Source organism: Girardinichthys multiradiatus, chromosome 7, assembly GCF_021462225.1.
Source record: "Girardinichthys multiradiatus isolate DD_20200921_A chromosome 7, DD_fGirMul_XY1, whole genome shotgun sequence".
Taxonomy (NCBI): domain Eukaryota; kingdom Metazoa; phylum Chordata; class Actinopteri; order Cyprinodontiformes; family Goodeidae; genus Girardinichthys; species Girardinichthys multiradiatus.
In genome coordinates this window covers 24829441-24852580 of record NC_061800.1, presented here as the reverse complement: position 1 = coordinate 24852580, position 23140 = coordinate 24829441, and the positions used below count along the sequence as shown (strand labels likewise).

At 39.0% G+C, this 23140-nt stretch overlaps 1 protein-coding gene across 1 annotated transcript; it reads right to left on the bottom strand.

Moving 5' to 3' along the window:
* Positions 1-2136: 2136 nt before the first annotated feature.
* LOC124870760 (protocadherin-17-like) lies at positions 2137-22448 on the bottom strand. The gene is made up of 4 exons (XM_047369551.1): positions 18762-22448; positions 17196-17254; positions 16595-16764; positions 2137-3441 (listed from the first exon to the last, which is right to left on the bottom strand). Exons 1-4 carry the CDS (start codon positions 21228-21230, stop codon positions 2864-2866), a joined length of 3276 nt encoding a protein of 1091 aa, XP_047225507.1. The 5' UTR covers positions 21231-22448; the 3' UTR covers positions 2137-2863.
* Between the last annotated feature and the right edge of the window lie 692 nt (positions 22449-23140).

The window sequence follows — 23140 nt, the reverse complement described above, 5'->3', positions numbered from 1 at the left end:
GCTGTGGTGTACAGCACTGCATTAATTTGAAAAAAAGGGCTTGCTTCAAAGAACATTATGCATAATTACGGCAGAAGTTTAACCTATTTTACATCCCTAAGTGATCCACTGGTAAACATGTAGTTGGAGGAGTAAGTGTGGCAGCAAATGGTTCAGCCTCCTTTCTACTTGACATTCTGCTCACCTGTCTCCTTCCCCCATGTTCTGAAACCCTGGGACTGATACAGATAAAATGATGTGATGTTTCTGTCTGTATTTCAATGGGATGAGATGCTGTGACCCACGCAATCTCCCTCTCAAAGAGTATTTCAACTTATGCAGATGAGCTCATCAGAGCTGCCTGCTGAGATGAGACATCTAGGTCTGGAATTGTGTCAATACTAGCACCAAAACAAATGCAAATCAAAATCCAAATTAATGTGTTTTCCCCGAGGAGAAACGGAGTCGTACTTATAGTCGGCTCTCAGTAGATGACAGGATTCTGTTATCCAGAAGAAAAAAAAACAAGGCGTTCTCAAACCGCTCACTGCAACAGGGTGACAAAAGTCGGTGTCTCCAGATGGAGGAACTAAACTAAACTAAGTGAGGAGAAGCAGGAGGCGTCTGTGAGATTGTTTTACAGATGCAAAATGGAAAACATTCCAAGCTTCCCAGTATTATTTAGTTTAGTGATCCAGCTGTCCAAACAGACATCCATGTGTATCCTTAAACGCAGCACAAATACAAGCAGATGCAGCACATATCTTCTTGGGTTTTTACCACAGCCACAGCTTTGTTTATGTTCCTGCATGAATAAGTGGGAAGCCATGTTTGAAAAGCAGGTTGTATTTTGATAAAAATGAGCAGTTTGAGCTACTCTGATATGCCTGCAGTCCTAGCCTGTCTGTCACACCTACCCTTATCTGCATTTGATTGAATGGTAAATAGTGCACAATGCATACAAACAGCAAATTTGCACTCCTGCAAATCTAATGAGGTAGACTGCAAATGATGGACATTTCATCAACTCAGTAAAGTGGCTGTGTTTCAGAGCCCTCGGAGGAAGCTTCCTTTTCATTTACTGTATCATTCTTTTTTTTTTTTCTGCACATTCTTGTCATAACCTTTAATCTTCTGTGTTCAGTCCTTTTTGCTACCAAGATGACCTACTTTCCCCCATGGGGTTCATTAAAATTTAATTTAACTTATCAAAGAATTCATTGAAACAGTCCTTGCTTGTAACTTGTATTTGGAGCTAAAGTTGGATCCGCCTGTCACTGTTTGTCAGACACATTTATATGTCAGTAAACTAAGTATACATTCACTAACGGTAGCCGTGACGACAGAGATTTTGAAAACAGAACAGCAGAAACGTGTCCATTGATGTGATGCATACTTTTGAGAAAGGGCTCCAAGCAGAGGGAGTCAACTCTTCTTCTGTGTGTTGCACTAACCCCCAGTTCATGATTTTATTTAACGTTCTAAAAAATAAAAAAATACGTGTAATATGTAGACTGTTATTTTCTCCAGTAGTTTCTCAGAATTGCTGAGAAATAACGTGTTCTAGTACACAGCGTAAGGTTATTGATTGATTTTTACAGATATAATCATGTTATCAAATCCATTTATTTATTTTTAAGCAAAAATGTAGAGGAAACACCTGCTACATGTAACAACAGCTTTCACATGTAAAAAGTAAAACAAGCTGATATAGGGTGGTTGATTATTTAGGTAAAAAGCCTGCACTCCGTTGCTTACCACACATGCTGCTCATAGTTGTTTCACGGCTGGAACCTTTTCCAAACATTCAAATTCTTTTATTTTGTCACCAAGGGAAATCCATAGCAGTCCTCCTTCAGCCAGCTGACCAGCAGTGTGCAGCAGCTGGTGGGGGACGAACACACGGTTGTTACTTTTCGGGTACTCTGCAGTCTTTTCATGGTCTCACATCAAAAAGACTTTAAACTGTTAGAATGTTATGAATTTTGCTTTTGTGGGCTTTGAGACCCGAACTTTTCAAAATCTATGTCTAGTGCAGTCACTCTGGCTCTCTTTTATGAACACGTAAAAAGAACATCAAAAGGACAGAAATCCACTTCTTTCACATAATACAAGACACCGTCGGGAATTGTGCCAGTGAAAAATAACTACTTTCCACACAGTGTATACAAATTTAATAAAGTACACAACGAGTACAGTAGCCCACATTAAGCACAGTTTATTTCCACATAAACTGCAGAGAGGACGACAATAAAATTACAAATACAATCTTAAAAAAATGTTTCTTTTTTTATAGGAACTTAAATGGTTTTTATGAAAAGGGACATTCCCTGTTGCACCACCATTAACAGTTCATAAGACACTTCACTTTTTTTTCAATGTAACGTCACTTGATATGTATTTCGGCTCCTTTGTGATATTCAAAGTAATGGTCCTTATACACTAAATGGAGACAGAAAGCTTCACTGTACAAAAGCAGACAGGACTCATAGCGTAACAGTAGCAGTTTTTTCAATAGGCTCACATAATCGGAGCTGGAAATGTGTAAAATACAGACATCTAACCTGACATGTACAGTACACCATGGAAACATTTGAAGTCCGATAAACACTGATCCCCACACCCCCATATCCTGCGCAAAACTTCCACACCAGTCAAGGACACATATTTCACCTAAACACAACAAGTCACAAACTAAAAAAAAAAAAAAAATAAACAAACAGAACATAAAACATAGAAAGCAGATGGTTTTTGGTTATACAATGCGTTTGAACACCTCTGTGGGTCAAAATAAATCAACTCCTTGTCCTCAATCTGGGGTATTACCATCATCATCACACCCCTGCAGGTGAGAGAAATAATGTGAGCGCCGTCGCCCCACCTATCAGTTGCCAGAGTCCCTCTGGTCGGGAGCACAATCCGACCCCCCACACTCCTGACTGATGACAGAGCTGTGAATGAGACAGCTTGACAGGGACTTAGGCCTGAGCTCGCAGGTCAGGTAGGAGGGCTCCTCCAGCTCAGTGTGCAGCGGGGAACACTGGCCATCTGGAGGGCCATAGGCACTGCTGTCTGATCCCACGTCCCTCTCTTCTTTGGGCTCTCGGCTGGCCAAGTCCGGGGGCACGCCGATCTTGGTGGGGCTGGTGGACGCAGATGGACTCTCTTGGAGCGTTGGGCTTAGCGCACGCTGCGATTTTAAGTAAGGTTTAACATTGGCCACGAGGATTGTACTGTCCCGCTGTTCTTTTCCGAACGTGGTGAGGGTTTTTCTGCTGCTGCAGCTGATGGTGCCATAAATCTCTGTCTCTACCATGGCATCCATTCCCACAGGGATGAAAAGGTTGGTGCGATTATCTGCGCTGTCTGCTTGGCTTCCTACCCGTAACTTTGGCATCCAGCATCTGTCAGAGTGTCCCAGTGCACGACATTCATCGGTGCAGTGGACTGATTTGTCTTGCTCTGCAAAAACATTTAAACATTTGTTATTGGAGCCTGCTGTGGTAAGTATAAACAACGCACAGGAAAATGTAGATGACATTTTGAAGGATGAGCAGCAATGCTAAAACAGAGCAAACAGACAAAAATTCCAGCATTATTCTTAAACTCCAACTAACAGTATATCTGCTGACATTATATTGCATATCAGTCATTTCAAGAATAAAATCACATTTTGCAGTCTAAAGCAACAGCCAGACTATTCTCAGTTAATTTTAATAAAAAAAATGTAACCTAATGTGATAATACAAAAACTGTTTTCAAATTTGTTTCAAAGTTAATTACACACTTTAAATAAAAATAAAAATAAATAGTTATAACACATTCTCTTGCTGGCATTATCAACAATCTGTGTAGGTGTTTTCCTGGAAAATATCACCTGGTGCAGAGGAACTGGTGTTTTTATTTCCATTTCCATCAGAGCTGAGTTAAAAAGAAAGACTAATTTTAATTTAGCATGCCGCTTCTGAACAGAAATTAATGTTTATCATGATGTTCATACAGTCTTCCAAGTTTCACCCACTAAAGCCTCATGTTGATTTCTTGAACAGTTTTTTTGCATTCATTTGCAGTGTGTTAACCTGTAACGTGTTTGTTTATATATGGGGTCCTATTCCAGATCTATAGCTGAAATCAAGATTTACATCTTCTGTATAAAAGGACGCAAATGTTTTTATTTACTCTCTGACGTTAATTCAGAGTCAACTTTTTCTCCTTTAGGTGAGTTATGATTAGCAAAATAATTTCTTTCTGCATTAATTAGCACATTTCAATCTAGCTTTTTTATGCTGCTTTTTTAGAGAAATCACTTTGAAGAAAATAAAATGTTTAGACATTTAAATAGAAATATTTTTTGTAGTATTAACTGATCTGATTTGATTTGTTGTCAGATGGTGAGGAAAAAGAAAATATCTGAAAGGGGCATCCCTAGTAAAATGTGTATCATACATTATGTATTTACTAGCAAGTTGTATTCTGAAAGTGTAAATATTCAAAAGTGTTTCTTTTTTTAAACTTCAACAAACACACACAAAAAAAAAAAACATATGGAACAGTAATTTGATATAAAGATATGCTGTCCAGCAGTATCCTCCTCTATTGGCTGAAAAGAACAGAATTGCTCCTCAATCCTTTGTTATACAGTTCATTGAGGATCAAGAGTGAACAACTTTCTCTACTCAACTTTTATGAATGACCACACAGACACTCACAGGTCTCCACATACATGTCAGTACAAAGGCAGAGAAAACCTAATCAGGCTTATTAAATCAATCCTTTCTCTCATTCACTTACACTCCAGACAGCCTCTGTTGTATTTTTATGATCTCTACATATCAGCCATTTCTGGTTGATCCAGAATGTTTGCAGGAACCTAACTCCTTATCTATGGTTTTCCAGGCTGTTTTTTTGTCTATCAGCCTTAATAACTCTAATTGGTTGCTGTTTTTTACATGCTGCTGCCTGTGTCAAGCATTTTCAGAGCTAATGAAACATTACATTTAGAGGAAAAAATACTTTTCCCTGCATCTGCTGTTCGCGCTTTATGGGGCTGAAGTGGCTGTGGGGTGACACTGGATCCAGTCCAAGGTGACATTTGGCGAGAGAAAGAGTAGCCCGCGCCCTGGGCACGTTGCCACATTGACTAAAAAATAAAAGGTATCCCATCAAAATATTATTTAAAAAATAATTTATGCCACATGCACTTATTAGTGTTTCCTTAATAATAAAAGAAAAATAATGCATATTTATTTGTCTTTTTTAAAAATTATTTTACCTTTTAGTGGGTCAGTTTGTTATTTAATGAGTTTCTTTCGGACTTCTGTTTCTGTAACCCAAACGCAAAAAAAAAAAAAGAATAAAAAGAACTAAAATCAAATGTGGGAGATTCCTCAAGACTCCGTTTTCAGGCTACTTCTGTTCAATATCAACAGTTAAGCCCAAATGTATAAATACCCCTGACTTAGAATTATTTTTCATTTACCAAAAGGTTTGTTTCAACAGGAAATAAAGCATCTATTAAAAAATAATAAAGCAATGTTAAAGGGAAATTTATTTTGAAATAAATATATATAATTTATGTGTTTTGATTTACATTTCATGAAACAAATGGAAAATAAAAAAACTACCAGTACTCCTCTCAATAATCAATAGAAAATCTTTATTGGCATTACATCAATCAAGGCTTTCTTTTAATTACTGAACCACTTTTCAGATGTTTAGACTGGCATTTTGAAGATTAACTCAGATTATGGATATCTATATGGACATTTTCTTTAGGTCAGCTTCTCTGTTTTCCTGTAAAGCACATTGAGAATGTAGCTGTACTGTGCAAATGAACTTGTCTTGCCTTACTTCTCTATCAGTTACCATCCTCCTTAGTGTGTGTGGTGGCAAGGTAACCTTGGGTCCTTGTTTAGCCTAGTTTGCGATGGTTCCAGCTATTTTAAACTTTTTAATTATCGCTTTGACTGTCGAAAGTTAGGCAAGTAGCTACTTTCTTGTAGCTATTTAAAAGGACTCCATGCCATATTCATATGTCCAGGCCATATGTCATGTTTAAACTCCATTAAGTCATTGATTACTCATTATTATTATTATTTTTTTTAAGTAAATTATATTTAAAAAACATGCTTAAAGAAAAAAAATTTTTCATTGCAATCATAAGGGAAGCAATAATTGTGGCACTGGTGATTTAGTTAATGGCAATTATATATTGATGTTTTTTCCTCTGTTTTTGTTTTCTTTTTTGTTTTTTAATTGAATAAATTTACTCAAATTGAGGATTAGATTTTTCAGTGTAAAATTATGCTACTGAAATATCAAATATTTACTGAAAAAAACAATAAATTAATAAACCTTTCAAAGTATAAACATACTTGTTATCCAAGTGATAGATAATTAACTCATGATTGTAGAAGTGTTTACCTAATTAGCAATTGTTGCAAGCACAAACCACATATAGATATACATTCTTAATAACTGTAAAAGGCTGAGAAAATGTTGAGATTCTATGTTTGTACCATAACTCCCTCTTGTAAATTTCACACCACACCTAATTCCAGAGGCATAAAAAAGCAGACAAAAAATAACACATACAAAAAAGCCATTTTCCATGGTGTTATGATGTAGAGAGCGTAATTTTTTTTCCTTTCCTGAGACCATTTTGTTCAGCTATCAAAATTAATTTGACAATAATGCACTGAGGTGTTTTGCATGTAAGAGCATGAAGCAAAATGTCAAAAACGTCTTGTGAGTCGGTGGAAAATAATAGTTTTTCTTCATTTGTTATACATGAAAATGAAACACCAATTTCATCCTCGTCTTGTTCTGTCTACTGATGTAAGTTTACTCTAATAAATGTGTTTTCTTGGCTGTGGTTTTTATGATACTGCAGGAGCTTTTAACCACAGACATAAATAAATTTCAACAGAGATCACCAAATGTGTTAGAATTGCCTGTTGTATTTCCTATTAAACATGAAAGGAAACACAAAAGGACTGTGCAGCTTGGTTTTAAGGTATATATATATATATATATATATATATATATATAGGTAGAATATAAAATGCAAATTTCAAATTTCCTACATTTTGCAATCAATTAATCCTCTCACTCCAGACACATTTAATATAAAAACCTACAGTATTTTATTCATAGTTTAATGCCACTTTGATCACCTCCGTTTTGTCTTGCTCACTTGCCATTTTGTATTATCAAAGTCCCTCAAGCAAGTGTCTGGCTAAATGAGGCACTTGATTTCATTTTGAAACCTGGCTCTGATGAGGATGAGCCTTGAGCAAGAGAAAGCTTCACATGATTGTGTGGAAAAAGTGGGACGATCTGCCTGTTGAAGGCGATGGTACCTTCTATCATACAGCAGGCTTCACTAGTTTGATGAAGGACACACCAAACCAAGAGAACAACATGGATGCCAGAACTCCTGAGAGTTGTGAAAATTTGCCCCATTGTATCCTACATACAATACAAGCTCTTTTGCAAAGTACATGCCACAACTATCACACACTGCAGCTCAAGTGTATTAACACCTACACAAACACACCCACACATAGCCACAGGGTTCGATGAAACTGTTAATTATGCTACACTGGACAAAGCTAAATACTGTTGTTAATTTAGTATCAGAGCTCTTAATGATTTTAAATTTTGGTGGAAAATATGATTAAATTTTGTTTGCTCTACATTTGTTTCTTTAGAGGTTTTTTGTAAAGTATTAGCATAGTAACAGACTTTTGGCCAGCTATCTCAAATACATTTTTTGCATTTAGGCAACTTTTCCTAATACTGTTGTTTTCCTTATAAAAAAACACTTGTTTTAAATTTCTAAGTACTTATGCTATTCTTGCTCTTCAGCTGTACCTAAACCAACTAAGTCTCAACTATAGATGTTTGACATAAGCGATAAGTCAGCATGTAATCTGCAAAGCTGCAGTCTCTATAATGAAATATGTACAGCCTCCATGTTTTTGACCTAAATATCTTTGGTGTCTCCATTTCACTTAATGTTTTCTTCATCTTTGCTTAATCGTTTGAGATGCACAATTTATTTTCCAAACAAAGATCAAAATTCTTTATAGTATTCACACTCTCCTCACTCAAATGTTTATCTTGTTTTTTTCCCTATTCATCCTGTTTCCGACTAGAACTTGTGTGTGAGGGGACAGCACTATTACGGAGTATACATGCCTACATCGTGTGACCAATATTGAAAAAACCTCACATTAGAGATGTCGCAATTAGATCAAGGTACCAGTCTAGGCATTTTTATATCATGTATTTCCACAGTACATTTCTAAACTCAACTCCTGATCCCTGTTGTTTGTGTCTTGTCTGTGATGTTAGTCAAAGCTGTGCAGCTGTATTTTGTTTTTTTAAAACCCCTGCCTTTACTGTGGGATGTTTTTTAATTTAATAAATCTTTTTTTTGTATTTAATTCAATTAAACATTTTTTTTCATGCTTTACAATGCTGTTCATAGTGATTGAGACACTCCACTGGCTTCTGCAGCTTCCTGTCTGTCTGTGTCATGTAACAGGCTAAGCATGTTGTGTTATAAAGTAGGTATGGAGTTTAGCTATACAGAAAGCAGATAAACACTATTCATTAAAAATAAGGCTGCACGGTGGCGCAGCTGGTAGCACTGTTGCCTTGCAGCAAGAAGGTCCTGTGTTTGATTCCCAGCCGGGGGTCTTTCTACATGGAGTTTGCGTGTTCTCCCCGTGTGTGCGTGGGTTCTCATCGGGTGCTCCGGCTTCCTCCCACAGTCCAAAGACATGCCTGTTAGGTTAATTGGTCTCTCTAAATTGCCCTTAGGTGTATGAATGAGTGTGTGCATGGTTGTTTGTGTGTTGCCCTGCTATGGGCTGGCAACCTGTCCAGGGTGAACCCCGCCTTTCGCCCATAGACTGCTGGAGATAGGCACCAGCTCCCCCGTGACTCACTATGGAATAAGCGGTAGAAAATGACTGACTGACAGACTGATTAAAAAATAAATTAAAAAGCAAGAGCCCAACGTTTTTGGTGAGTTTAACGCATACTCAATTGACTGAAAGCTCTTTAAAATAGGTTATGAGTCAAACTATCAAAGAATCGTATTGAAACAGAGAGTAAACCATCTACACTTAGATTAGCACTTCAGCAAAGTGCTCTACATGAAAACAGGAGAAGGACAAAACTTTTTCAAAGACTATAGTTTTAGGTTAAGAGTCAGGTGCCAGAGTGTTATAGCAACATATTGAAGATGACCTGCAGAAACTTCAGTTAGAAGAAATTCAGGCACATACCTGGCTCTAACTTGATTAACTTCAATGTGGTAACTTTATGGATTGGATTCGGTATCAGCAAATCCATAATATTAAATAACTTGGATCAAAATCGGGGCGAGAAGTTCTGATCACGAGTTCTGTAGTTCAGATCGCCTAATGTAATATGCTTCTGCAGAACATGATGACGTGAAAAAAAATGTCTTATTTAAGGTTAAAATTGTTTTGAACAGAAGTGTTGCTGTCCTTGTAAATACAGAAGAATTATCTGTAATTAAGATGGACTTAAATCTTTCAAGTCAACTTTACTCATAGATCTGTAAAACAAATCAAATTTCTTGTGTGTAGGTAAATCTTTTTTCATTTAGCTAACTATTTGAGCTCATATTTTATCCTGCTTTAGTATAACCTACATTAACATTGTTGTCTTTAATTAAAATCTTAATTTGAGTATAGACTTACTTTTACTAAGACAGCAAATCAAACTAATTTGACAAGAAGCACAGCACAGATCCTATGCATTACTCTGTGTGCCATGTTCATTTGTGTTTTCCCTTCTTTTTTTATTTGCAGAGTGAAGACTAATATTCTTTAAGCATAGTTATACAGAGCAAACCTAATAAAAGAGATGCAGGGAGACGTAGGCAGTTGCTGAATTAATATGGTACCTATCTGCAGAGGAGCTTTCATATGATGCTGAGGCAAAGAGATGCATAAGCTCTGAAGGTAAAGCAACAACGGAGTGAGGAGCACTGTAGTCATATGCCTCACTGCACAAGCAGAAATAATCGCAGGGCGCCATTTTAACCTAAAATGTACTTAATTTTAGTAGCAGTTTACTTAAGATTCATCATTTAGTCTTATTTAAAAGGTGATAATAAGATGATATAATTTCACATAGTTAATCAATTGTCCGAAAAATGTAATCATACAGGCTATGATAATGTAGACATTATACTATTCAAAAACAAAAATGGAAGCCTGTCATTAGCTTTCCATTTCTCTTTCACATTGTGTCACTATGGCTCTAAAGAATCCAAAGCTTTACGATGGGTCTATGATCTCATCTAGCCAAATCACGCCAAATGACAAATTGCTGTGATCTTACATGTAACTGTAAAAAAAATAAAAAAATAAATTAAAATAAAAAACCAGATTCACAAAAACAAAAGGAACTGTTTGCCCATTATAAATAGAATCAGAGAAAGCCTAGCAACATACCCACTGTGCATCTGGTGTCTGTGAGAGTGAATAAATATTCAGAGTGCATGATAGTGGAAGCTGCACAGGTGCATATATTACCTGTATCAAAGCAGCCAGGAGACTAGAGGGATGGTAAAATGTAAAGACATAAAAGCAACGCTACTTAACCTGCCAGCTTTTGTGTTGGTGCATTTGGAACAAAACAATTCTCCATTTTGGATAATAGCGTTATCTTGTCTAACTCTGCAAAAATAGTGGCTTTGTTGTTCAATAAATGTACCTGTATTTGACGGTAGTGTGTGGGTAGGCAGATGATGTTTTTGTGTGATGAATTCTGAGGGAAAAATGCGTAATGTGGATCTTCCATCTTACAATCTTGCAGACACCAACACCATTTAAAGGAATAGATAGATTTTTTTTGAAGTGAAGTTTTATGAAGTTATTATCAGTTATAGCTCTGACTACATGTTAGCCTTCCACTGCTCTAAAGAGTCATTTTATTTTTTGCAATAAGACATCTTTCTACTACAGGTTAGGAAACTATTTCAAGACATTTGTGGCCAATTTCCAATCACCAATTTTGTTTCTGACCTGCTGGTACTGATTTTAGCTAATTCAGATTTCTCTTCAAAAATTAAAACGTTTCTACTTTCTATATAAACGGAAAGTCCTGAGCTGTCTCTGCATCGCTGAAAATCTACAAATACAGTAAAATTATGGAAAGGTTATAAGGCGGAAGCATTTCTGCAAATGAAAATAATAATAAATAATAAACGTCAAATAGAAAAAAATACAGCATGTGTACTTTGCTCTTGTTTAAAACAAATTATAGGTCAGACTTTTTCTCTTCTCTGATCTCCCCTATGTGTCAAATTTTTCAATCACTCAGTTATTCATTTTACACACAAGGATCTTAAGAAGCATTTCTGTCGTGATCAGTGATTAACTTTTTATATTAGTAGGAGAGAGTTATTGACGTTACAAAACTCTTACATTTAAACTTGATTAAAATTTTCTTTTAAGACAAAGACAACATGATTGAAGTTAGAGATAGAGCTGATCTGATCGAAACTTGATTTAAATTTTCTTTTAAGACAAAGACAACATGATTGAAGTTAGAGATAGAGCTGATCTGATCGAATATCAGTACTGGACCTGACTGTGGCTGCACAGGTGGCACTGTTGCCTTGCAGCAAGAAGGTCCTGGGTTCGACTCCTGGTTGAGCGTCTTTCTGCATGGAGTTTGTAAGTTCTTCCCAAGCATGTGTGGGTTTTCCCTGGGTACTCCGGCTTCCTCCCACAGTCCAAAACATGAGTTAGATTAATTGGTCTTCCTAAATTGCCCTTAGGTGAGCATGATGTGTTGCCCTGCAATGGACTGGTCCTGTCCAAGGTGTACCTCGCCTTTCGGCCATAGACCGCTGGAGATAGGCATCAGATCCCCCACGACATTGTATGGAAGGAGTGGGTATAGAAAACGGATGGATGGATAGATGGATAGACCAAACTGCTGGCATCATTCTTAAATCTAATATCGAGCTCGGGCCTTTTGACTGATTTCATACTGGACATTAATATTGTCTCCCAAATAATTGTTATATAAAAATAAAAAATAAAATATAAACATGAAAATACTATATAAATTTTAATCTTTTAAATTATGTAATAAAAGATGTTTCAGATTTATAAATTGATGTATTTTACAGCCCGCTATTAGTGGACATTGCAACTTCTGCAGAATGAGAACCTTGCTATTCAGTCTCCTCTTCTTGTGGGACATTTTAGTATTTAAAAGGACAGAGTACAAGAAGCAAGTTTGCTTTTTGTTTGGTCTAGTGGAGAGGAAGGTACTTTAAATGGTTATGATAATAATACCCGAGTAAAAATGTGCAGTAGCAACAGAAATGCAAATTAGAGTAAAGGAAGTTGCTTCATTTTATTTGCTTATTTTTACTTTTAACCTCTATTTGTCATGAAGCGTAAAAGATCCCGATCATATGTTTTTGGCTTTGTTTCACTAAAATAGGAGTTGTTTGATGTAACTTCTTTCAATCTTTAAAGTAAATGTACGCTGTAGGCTGCACTCATAAATAATTAATGATCATTCATGAAAAACGTTTTACCTACATTTACACCACAATAAAGCTAATCATTTGACAGCAGCAGCATTTTTACAACAACTGTTATATTTTGAGTCCAGGCAAACCCCCCACCTCCTCTTCCCAGGTGTCTGTATACAGATTTAGCAGCTCTGTAGCTTAGTGTTTGAGGCATAAAATGATTTTCCAAGGCTTATTGTGTTATTATTTATCTTGTAAATATTAATATGATTAAATGCATGGGCATAAATTGTAGCAATATATTTAAAAATACATTCTAGAAGAAAAAAAAACTAAATGTTTAAGTAAAAATGCTCTAGGTTTGGCAGATATGCTGTATTTATATTTATATATGGGGATTGAATGGGAACTGAAAAATCCTTGACTGGAACATCTCTATTTGGAGGTGAAATTTCTTCAGCATCTTATATTTACATTTAGCACAGCTGGCAAGTTTAGCTTGCAGCTGTGCTCTGCAAATGAAGTTTCCTATTGGTTTAAACGGTACAGCTTAGGGCTGTCATAACTATGCAGACGACACACAGCTATACATTACGATGTCACCAGGTGACTTTGAACCCATCCAAGCGCTGGGTAAATGCCTAGAAGAAATCAGAGCATGGATGTGCCAAATTTTCTTCAACTGAATCAAAACAAAACTGGAGAAATATTTTTTTTGGACCAAAGCAAGAGTGTTGAAAATCCAACACACAGCTTCAGTTAATACAGCTAGAAACCACCAGTCAGGCTCGAAATCTGGGCGTAGTGATGGACTCAGACCTGAACCTTCAGAGGAACATAAAGACACTAACAAGGTCAGCCTTCTATCACCTGAAGAACATCTCCTGGATTAAAGGACTAATGTCTCAGCAGGACCTTGAAAAACTGATCCATGCGTTCATCTTTAGTAGAATTGATTACTGCAACGGTGTCTTCACAGGTCTGCCTAAAAAGTCGATCAGACAGCTGCAGTTGATCCAGAACGCTGCTACCTGTGTCCTCACTAGAACTAAGAAAGTGGAGCACATCAACCCGGTTCTAAAGTCCCTACACTGGCTCCATGTAGCTCAGAGAATAGACTTTAAAATACTTCTGTTAGTCTATAAATCACTGAATGGCTTAGCACCAAAATACATTACAGACTTGTTGTCAACGTATCAACCAACCAGACCTCTCAGGTCTTCTGGCTCAAATCTACTCTGCATACCCAGAACCAGACATGGAGAAGTAGCTTTTAGTTCTTATGCTCCACTAATCTGGAATAGACTCCCAGAAAACTATAAAAGTGCTGAAACCCTCAGTTGGTTTAAATCAAGATTAAAAACGTATTTGTTTAGAGTGGCCTTTGACTGTTCCATCTAAACATTATCAGTTAAGTTTTCAGTCCAACTTTCCTTTCATTTTTTTACCAATCATTTTATCATTATTTTATTTATTTTTTATTATCATCTTATCATTTTTATTCTCTTTAGTTATTTGTGTTAGTTAATTATTTAATTACCTTTATGCCACTGTAATGTACTTTTTCTATTATGCTTCTTTTTCTTTTTTTTATGTACAGCACTTACTACTGAAATTTGCTATATAAACTTGCTATAGAAACTTGCCTTGCCTTGCCTTATGTCACAGCCCCATGTTTCTGTTATAAAACCATCTCACTCAGACACGCCCCGTAGTGAGTCGGGAGTTGGAACTGCGAGCATTGATCATAGCATTTTATGCTTTACACCTTTGATCATATGCTTTACTTAAGATAATATAAATCTACAGGTAAATGTAAACTTTTGAAAGTTTGTTCCTGCTTTGTTGTGTTAGCCCATGTTAGCAATGATGCTGCTAACATCACTTTACTGCTCAGAAACTGGACCCATTCTGTCCTCCACTGCCTCGGCAGCGTCGGCTCCAGGCATCGCAAAGTCAGTGCCTTGAGCCAGTGGCTTAAACTAATAAAGCTAGGTTTATACTTGATGCATTGAACAGTGACGCAATCTCGTCATCCTTGCCCCTGTGCATGGGCCCCGCAACTCTGAATTTTTGTAACTCGGCGCTGACCGCGTGCACCGCACGCCACTCAGAATCAACAAAGTTGAAGGTGAAAACATGTCACCCACAAATAAATCACATCTTCATGAACAGAAAGAAGAAAGTAACATAAAACAAAAACAGCAAACAAAAAAGCCAAGAGAAATATGAGTTATAAAGTGTGATTGTCTGCATTAACAGTATTTAAAGCTTTTATAGCTTTTTTTTGTTATATTGTATCGAGGTAAGGTTTTAGATACTTTACAAAGAGTAAAGGTAATGACACCCCGAAGCGCAACTATAACTGAACCTTAATTTATCTGGCCCGCTGGGCTCCATAAAGCCTCCCTTAACCTTATTACAACATACAAAGCATGAGTCCATGATACTTGAAATTACATATTGTAGCAAATACCGCATCAGTCTTTTGCAATTAAAATATTACAAACACTAATATTGAAAAGCAATTGCAATAAAATATATTGCCATCTCAAGAGTGAGGGGTAGGGAAGGTGAAGTAAAGCAGCGATAAGATAATCATAAAAGGAAAATCGGCCAATTACGGTCACCAGCGCAATTTTCAGTGCATTTCAACTGCACAGAACCTTACTTCAAAAACTCCCAACAATACCTTCAATACTCAGCTGACCAGTCCTATCAGAGAGAACCTAATTTAATCTAATCATTGGTTTTTCCTTTTAACTACATCTCTCACTTAGGAATGGGAATGACATTAGCAAACATACTGATATTAAAAGCATTACCCCACTTGATTGGATTTCTCTTATCTTACAAACCCAGGTCTATAAATTAACTGCCACTGCAGTCAAGCAAGCATCAGCGCTGCATGGGTTTCATATGTACATAATGTCTCTCTCGATATCTCTCCATATGCTGTCATCAGAACTTCAGCTGAATCAAATTGTGCAGAGAAAAAGGTGAAATGATTGAATTTACACCTCCTACAGAGTTAAGTTTGGTCTCCCATAATTCTTCTCAGAACAGACACAACCACATGATCACACATACATAAAAGTGAGACAGACAGGGAGAGATTCACACATCTCCTCTGCCAGCCACAAGAGCGCCTCCATCTCTGCCTTCCTGAGCATGCTGCAAACAAACAGTTCATAGCAATGTAAATGGTGTGGAAAGTGCTGCACAGGGACATGATGACCAAAGCCGTTCCTCCTCCATGGCGTGGACAAGGAAATGAATAACACCGCCACTTCACTTCAAATCCCCCACCCATTATCTTTTATCTTACCAGCGAGGGTTTGCTTTCATGTTTTCAAGTTTATATCCGCAAAAGCTAAATATATCAGTCTCTGCCAGGTCAGCCAGGTTGCCATGAGTCTGACAGTCATCTGAGATTATCCTCCAGGCAGTCTGGATCATTTTGGATTTGCGAAATAAAATTTAACATTTCTATTTTCAGTCATAAAGCCAGCACTCTCTCTCAAAACCACAGCAAAACTAATAACTGAGGAAATCTATCCAAGCAAAAGGTGGAAACAGTCTGTCAAGTTGCACTCAATGTATCTGTCATTTTGCTTTGCAAGTGTCTGCCATGCTTTCTGAGACATGCATGCAACAAATCTATGTTCACAAAAATGACATGATAAAAAAAGAGACACAGACAAAGGTACAAGTTTCCGTGAACACGAGTCTATTTGATGGTTAAATCAGACTGAAAAGGTATGAAACGTTCTACGTTCAGACGATGGACTCTTTCATCCTTTTAAACTCCCCTCTACCTTTCACTCCAGTGCCTTCATGTCATCTTTTGAGACACAGCTCAGGCTGTCTGCAATGTAAAGTGGAACAAAGTATCCTGCAGCACCTACAGCTTGTAATAATGTTGGGAGAGGACATTTTAACACTGGATTCTACACCCAAAAAGTCATTGTTGAGCTCAAGTTAAAAACCAGCAAACTGCAAGTTCTAGCTGCATTAAGTACAAACAATGTCTGCTACAAGAGTCAGTTAGGCATCTTGAAGATGTCCACTCACCCTTCTCAAAAGGCTGGCCATTAACTGATGCCGCTTTCATCTTGAGGGCCTCCCTGGCAGATGTGTCGCAGTGTGAGCCTTTATTAGTATCCTGGTCACTATCAGCTTGGTCACTATCACCATGGCCACTGTCTCTGAGACTCGCTCGTTCTGCATCCTTAAATGTTGAACTGCAGAACGGAACAGACAGAGAGGGGGAAAATTAAACATAACTTGTAACTACTTATAAGTGAGAATCAACACACTGACAGGTAGAGTCAGGGAGCATTACAGTACAGGGTTCCCACACATTTTAATGTGGACTTTTAATGCTTTTCCAGTCTTCTATGTTCAGTTCTATGTTCTTTTATTTGCCAATTTTTAAGGCATAAATATGAAAATTCACTGTGAATATATGGCCCACAATTTTACAGTGGTGTGTATATGGATGGATGGATGGATGGATGGATGGATGGATGGATGGACTAATAGTTGAAGACAACTTTCAGATAGCGGAAAGAGAATAAAGTTGGAAATATGATACATACGACTTAGTCAGATCTGAAAAATATTTAAATTCCACGCTTTTCAGTGTAGAAACCCCTGTGAATATTGCTCTTACCTTTGAACAAACGGCTGCCTGCTACCAGTATAATTGGGCTCTGATGAGAAATTTTCAGTCTGAAAGGAAAAAAGGGAAAACATTAATATGCATTGAACATTTAAGGTTTTTATTTTTAACAACAAACAAACATAAAACACTAAATAATGCCATAGCACAAAACAAGCAGGGGCACCTCCAGAACGTTTTTGACAAGGGTGTCTAGATGGAGACCATTGGAAATCTCTCCTTCTTCTTCTTATTATTATTATTAGTAGTAGTATTTGCTATTGATTTCTTTATTTCGATAACCCTGAGGTGGAAGCACAAAATACCATAGCAGAATTTCCAGATTTTAAAATGACTTTGCCATACACACCAGGGAGGAAGAGAAAGAGGGAGAAATGAAATAATGGACAAAAACAAATGACAAAAATGATTAAATAAATAGATACTGCAACATTTATGCTTTGTTATTTAAATAATATTCAGAGAAAATTTATGAAAAATTAGACTGCTTCAGCGGAGAGTGGCAGCAGACTTACAGGTGTGGCCATTGCTCCCTCTGGACCCCCCTTGTTGCTGTCACTGAAAATATGATTTAACATTTTTCCATGATTTTTTTTATGTAAAACCTTAATGGTATCAGTAAACAAACACAAGAACAAGCCATTGAGGATGGCTGAGGAACAACAAACTTCAGTTGTGACTATATGTATTTTCCTTGGCAAGGAAAAGAGTTCAGCATTTGCCACTGTCATCAGGATCCTTCCCCCTCTCTCCACAAAGTAATGTGCTTGTGTTGATCACACCCACATACCCTAGTGACTGGTGACAGTGCCAGGCCTTGTCATCTGTATTATAATCTTCAAATGAGACTGTCCTGCATATTTACATCGTTAACATCAAATAATTCTACAGTGCTAAAAACCCCTACAAGTCTATGTTGTCAAATTAGCATGCTAGCTGGCTTGGGCATTCAAACCCTGCCATCTCTACAAGACAAGGCTGGAACCTATTAGGGGCGCCAATGTGTGTGTGTCTGTGTGTGTGTGGGGGGGGGGGTTCAGGGTTGTTTGGTTAAAATGTGATTGTAAGGCTATGCTGTGTGCATCTCTCTCTGTCTGCTGCTCGTCGGGTTGGTAAAGTGATCGGACAAGCTGCTCAAACACCTGTCCAATCCCACATTTCAGGCGAGGTTTTGTTTTGCTCCCTATAGCAGTGATTCTGGCAGGGTCACAGCAGCCTTGCTCAAGACTCACACAGTTTGCATGTCTATCTGTGAGGATGCCTAAATTACAGAGACCAACTGTGCCATTCTGCAATTTTAAAATGATTCTCAAATGAATAGAGAGAAAGGGGGAAAAAAATCCTCACTAGTACAAAGCCTTTATAAAATGCATAATTTTACAGTTCAACGGGAGGTTGCTATGCATGCAGAGAGTATAAGTTAAGTCTCAAAAAAGGAAAAAAAAGGAGAATCAATATAATTATGTCTGCTCTGTGTGGCAACTTCTTTTTTAGACATGGTTGTCAGATTTCTAAGGCAAATAATAGTAAATGAATAAAATAAAGGATGCTCCTTACCTGTATCACTGACATCCTATTTGGTTGCGTGTCTGTGCTGAGCCCGGCAAAGCTGGAGTGGCACCCCGACCTGGGCACGGTCAGACTGTTTGGGGTGGTTTTCAGGTACATGACCTCTGACCTGGGCAATGTGAGAGGCAGCGGGCTCTGGTAGTCAAAGCATATGGGCGAGGTGATCAGGGACGGGCTGCTGACAACGTTCATCCGGCTCGCAGAATCCCTCTCCTCCATTTCACTCTGCACCAACATGATGTCACTCTTGTTGATCCTTTTCTTTTTTCCTTTCCCCACTGGAGGATTGGAGTACTCAGCCATGCGGCAGTTATAATTCCCAGCATCCTTATCTTGATGCTTGGACTTGACAGCGATGGCAGTCATGACGGCCAGGAGCATGACAGAGATAATGCAGAGAGTAACTACGAGGGGCAGGGACACGTCCCAGTGCTGCTCTTCCCCACTCGCGCTGGAACCCCCTGCTGCCATTGCTTCCGTATTCACCTTAATGATCAGCTTAGCCACGGCAGATAAGGGGGGTTTGCCATGGTCAGTTACCCTCACCACCAGCTCAACCACTGGGGTAATCTCCTCCCAGAGAGTATGGGCAGTTCTGACCTCTCCTCCCACTGGGTCAATCTCAAACAGGTAGTCATCGTTTCCCTCGGTGATCTCATAGGTTAAGTGCCCACTTTCTCCATGGTCATGGTCCACTGCTTTAACTGTAGCAATGATGTACCCGATCCCCACGTTTCTAGGTACTGGGATCTCAGCCGTATCATTTTGCAGCAGAGGTAAAATAATAACTGGAAGATTGTCATTCACATCAAGAATGTTGACCCTGACTGTAGAAGTGCTCTCCATGTGAGGAGAGCCACCATCTTTTGCTTGAACCTTGAACTCAAAGGATTTTGTCTGCTCGTAGTTGAAGGACCGGGAGGCATAGATTGCTCCATTTGTAGGATTAACAGACACATATGTGTAAACAGATACGTCTCCAATGTGGGACGGCAGTATGGAGTATGACACAGTTCCATTACGACCCACATCTGGATCGTGGGCCACAACTGAGCCCAGGTACTCCCCCGGGATGTTGTTCTCAGGCACCTGCAACACATACAGTGTCTTTGTGAAGCGAGGCGCATTGTCGTTCTCGTCTAAGATTTTCACAGTGAATGACCTGGAGTTGTTCAGAGATGGGCTTCCGTTGTCTCTTGCAACAATTGTGACATTATATTCATCTTTAGTTTCTCTGTCCAGAGGTCTGTCTGTGAGCAGAGTGTAGAAATTATCATTGTTCTCCTGCAATCTAAAAGGGACGTTTCCTAGAACCCGGCACTGGAGCTGGCCATTACGGCCTGAGTCTTTATCAGTCACTCTGACCAGCGCTATGACAGACTCTGGAGGAGCTGCCTCACTGATTGCTCCCTGCCGAACAGAGACAAAACTTATTATTGGCAAGTTATCATTTTTGTCAAGCACTTTCACAGTAATTTTACAATGTCCTGGTATCGGATTGGGGCCGAGATCCTTTGCCTGCACATCAAACTCTATGATTGGATTCTCCTCAAAGTCAATCTCTCCCTGGACCTTGATGACGCCAGTGTTTGGGTCTATTGAGAACAAGTCTTGTATTCGCTCAGATGCATATCCAGTGAAGGAATAGACCACCTGCCCGTTGCTTCCTTCATCCTGGTCAGTGGCGTTAAGATCTATAAGTATTTTTCCAGGAGGAGAATTCTCAGGAATCTCAAGCACATAGGAAGATTTTTCAAAAACAGGGCTATTGTCATTCGAATCAGTCACTCTGACGTTGATCTGCATGGAGCCGGATCTTGGATACTCCCCGCCGTCAATTGCAGTGAGGAGAAGGGTGTGATGACTCTGATCCTCCCTATCCAGAGGTCTCTGAACCACCAGCTCTGGATATATAGTCCCGTCGCCCCTCACTTTTAAATCCAAGGAGAAGGTATTGTAGTCATCTCTTGTGACCTGATAGGTCTTTATCCCATTTTCCCCAGAATCTGAGTCATGTGCAATAGTGAGGGGGAAGCGTGTCCCAGCAGCTGCATTCTCAGAAATATCAATATTCACATGATCTGAAGGAAAGCTGGGCGAGTTGTCATTGATGTCCTGTATATCAATCTTGATCATGCAGATTTCCTTGTCGTTGGCAAACACCTCCATGGACAGCTGGCACTTTGGGTTGCGCCTGCACAACGTCTCCCTGTCAATCCTTTGTTTGGTGAAAATTAGTCCACTCTCGGGGTCAACGTCCACCAGATGCGGGGCTGAATTCTCCAGCACCCTGAAGTTGGATTTCTTTCCTCTCTCTATAGTCCCATACCCGCCGTCTTTTGCAATATTCCCTATAACAGTTCCAGGTCCCTGCTCCTCTGGGACGGAATAATTGAGATTTTTTAACGTGAGGGCTTTCACCCACAGCAAAAGGAAAACGGGTGCAGAGAGACGCATCCCTTCTAAGTGGATATGCAGCGGGGGTAGACTGGAAAAAAAAACTGGTTGACTTTCAACCTGTTGATTAGGAGAAAAAAAAAACCTAGTGCTCTAAACCCGCACTGGGCATGTGTTTCACGCTGATCTCACACTAATTAGGTATTAAACCGATCCCTGAACCGTGCTCTCCCTTTTTAATTTGGATCTTAACCTTTTTTGGATGCGGTGTAGCTGGGATGAACTATTTCTGTAAACAAAGATGACCGCTCGACGACACCTGGTGTATGAATTAAATATCAAATTCAGCAACACTACAGGAGGGGTGCCTTGTGTCTCTTTGCTTTTCCCCCCAAGCTTAACGTGTGTGTGTGTGTGCGTGCGTGTGTGTGTGTTTGGGTTGGGGGGGGGACTTGATGAATAATCGATGACTATAAAGTATTCATATTCCCAACCGCATCCAAGGTTAAAGCGTTTAAATCTCGTGGTTGAAGGTTAGAGCGCGGCTCACAAAAGCGCATTGCCCTTATGCGACATCTACACCTAGGCTACTGCGAAACACTGACATGGCCATTCAAAATGCAGCATTTGCCATTCACATCGCATGTTACTTTCCCCCTTTCTTCTGTGCGGCACACTGTTGCACATACGCGTTCTGTCCGCGTCGCCCATACACAGTCTGCTCACAAAGTGGAATAAAATAAAATAAGCAGGATGCAGAGCCGAGAAATACTCCAGTTCCAACCTTTTGTGCTCAAGAGCGTCTGCGACTTTTGCCCGATGATTGTTCTATAATCAGTCCAGTAATCCCGTAATCCAGTCCAATTGGACCCGGTGCTGTTCCATCCTTAATTCCAGACAATTCCCTTCAGCACTGACCCGTAAAACGACAGGGAGGCAAAAAAAAAAAAAAAAAAAAAAAAAAAGAAGCCACACAGAGGTGCTTGAAGATTTCAGATAATCAAAATTAATCGCTTCTCCTGCGCTCACAGGTTTCTCTTCTCTCCGCGTCAACTGTTGAAACCCGCTCCCCTCACTGTGTTGAGCCGATCTGACCGGAAGCCTCTCGAAACCCTCGCAACGCACTCCCGTGTGTTTCTGGGCACATTTAACATAGTTTCTGATCGTCTTCCAGCGAATGAGTGAGCAGTGACAGATCTTTGCCTTGAGGGGAGTTTCTCCGATAGGGTCTGGCAAGATCGCATGAAGAAGGGCTGTTCTAGTGCTACGTGATTCATTTACTGATGTGCGCGCAGAGAGCAGCGGCATCACAGGGAGGAAGCGTGCTGGAGGATGTTGTTCCTATTACGTGTCGATGTGAACCATAGGGGATTGGAGATAGGTTTAGCGAAATGTGCCGTAGTAGGAGCAGAAATAACTTGACAAGTATGGACAGAGACGGTCCAGTGTTGCATGGGGCCCCAGAGCAAATATTAAGTTGGAGGGGGGCCACATGTTGTCACGGTCAACCCAGCATAACTAAAATCTCCCTTTAAATTGTCCCATCTTGATCATTTGCAAAGTATGTAGAAATCACTTCTTATTAGTAACTGAATGTAAACAGTACCTTGCAGTATATATTCATATTCTTTGAACATATTCTTATTTTGTCAAGTTTGCAACCATAAACAAAAGTACATTTAAAGGAATTCTTATACAAATACAAAGTAATACAGAAAGTGGAAGGAAAATGATACAAGGCTTTGAATATTTCACAAATACATTTCTGAAAAGTGCGGGATGCATATGTTTTCGGAACTCAGGTGTTGTCAAAGCAACTATAACTGCAAGCTGGTATACTGGAGTATGTGCCTGCTTTGTGCATCTAGAGACTGAGGTTTTTTAGCTTAAGCTGAGTTAAATTGGATCGAGAGTGTCTGTAAACATCAGTTTTCAAATCGTACCACAGATTTTTAGTTGGATTTTGGTCT

What these genes read in the sequence shown, in the direction of transcription:
- LOC124870760 (XM_047369551.1), bottom strand. Translation starts at nt 21,230, where the DNA reads ATGCGTCTCTCTGCACCCGTTTTCCTTTTGCTGTGGGTGAAAGCCCTC. An exon ending in ATAGGATGTCAGTGATACAG is followed by an intron (nt 17,255 to 18,761) that starts GTAAGGAGCATC and finishes TTTTCCTTTCAG; the next exon opens with ACTGAAAATTTCTCATCAGA. An exon ending in AGGCAGCCGTTTGTTCAAAG is followed by an intron (nt 16,765 to 17,195) that starts GTAAGAGCAATA and finishes TCCGTTCTGCAG; the next exon opens with TTCAACATTTAAGGATGCAG.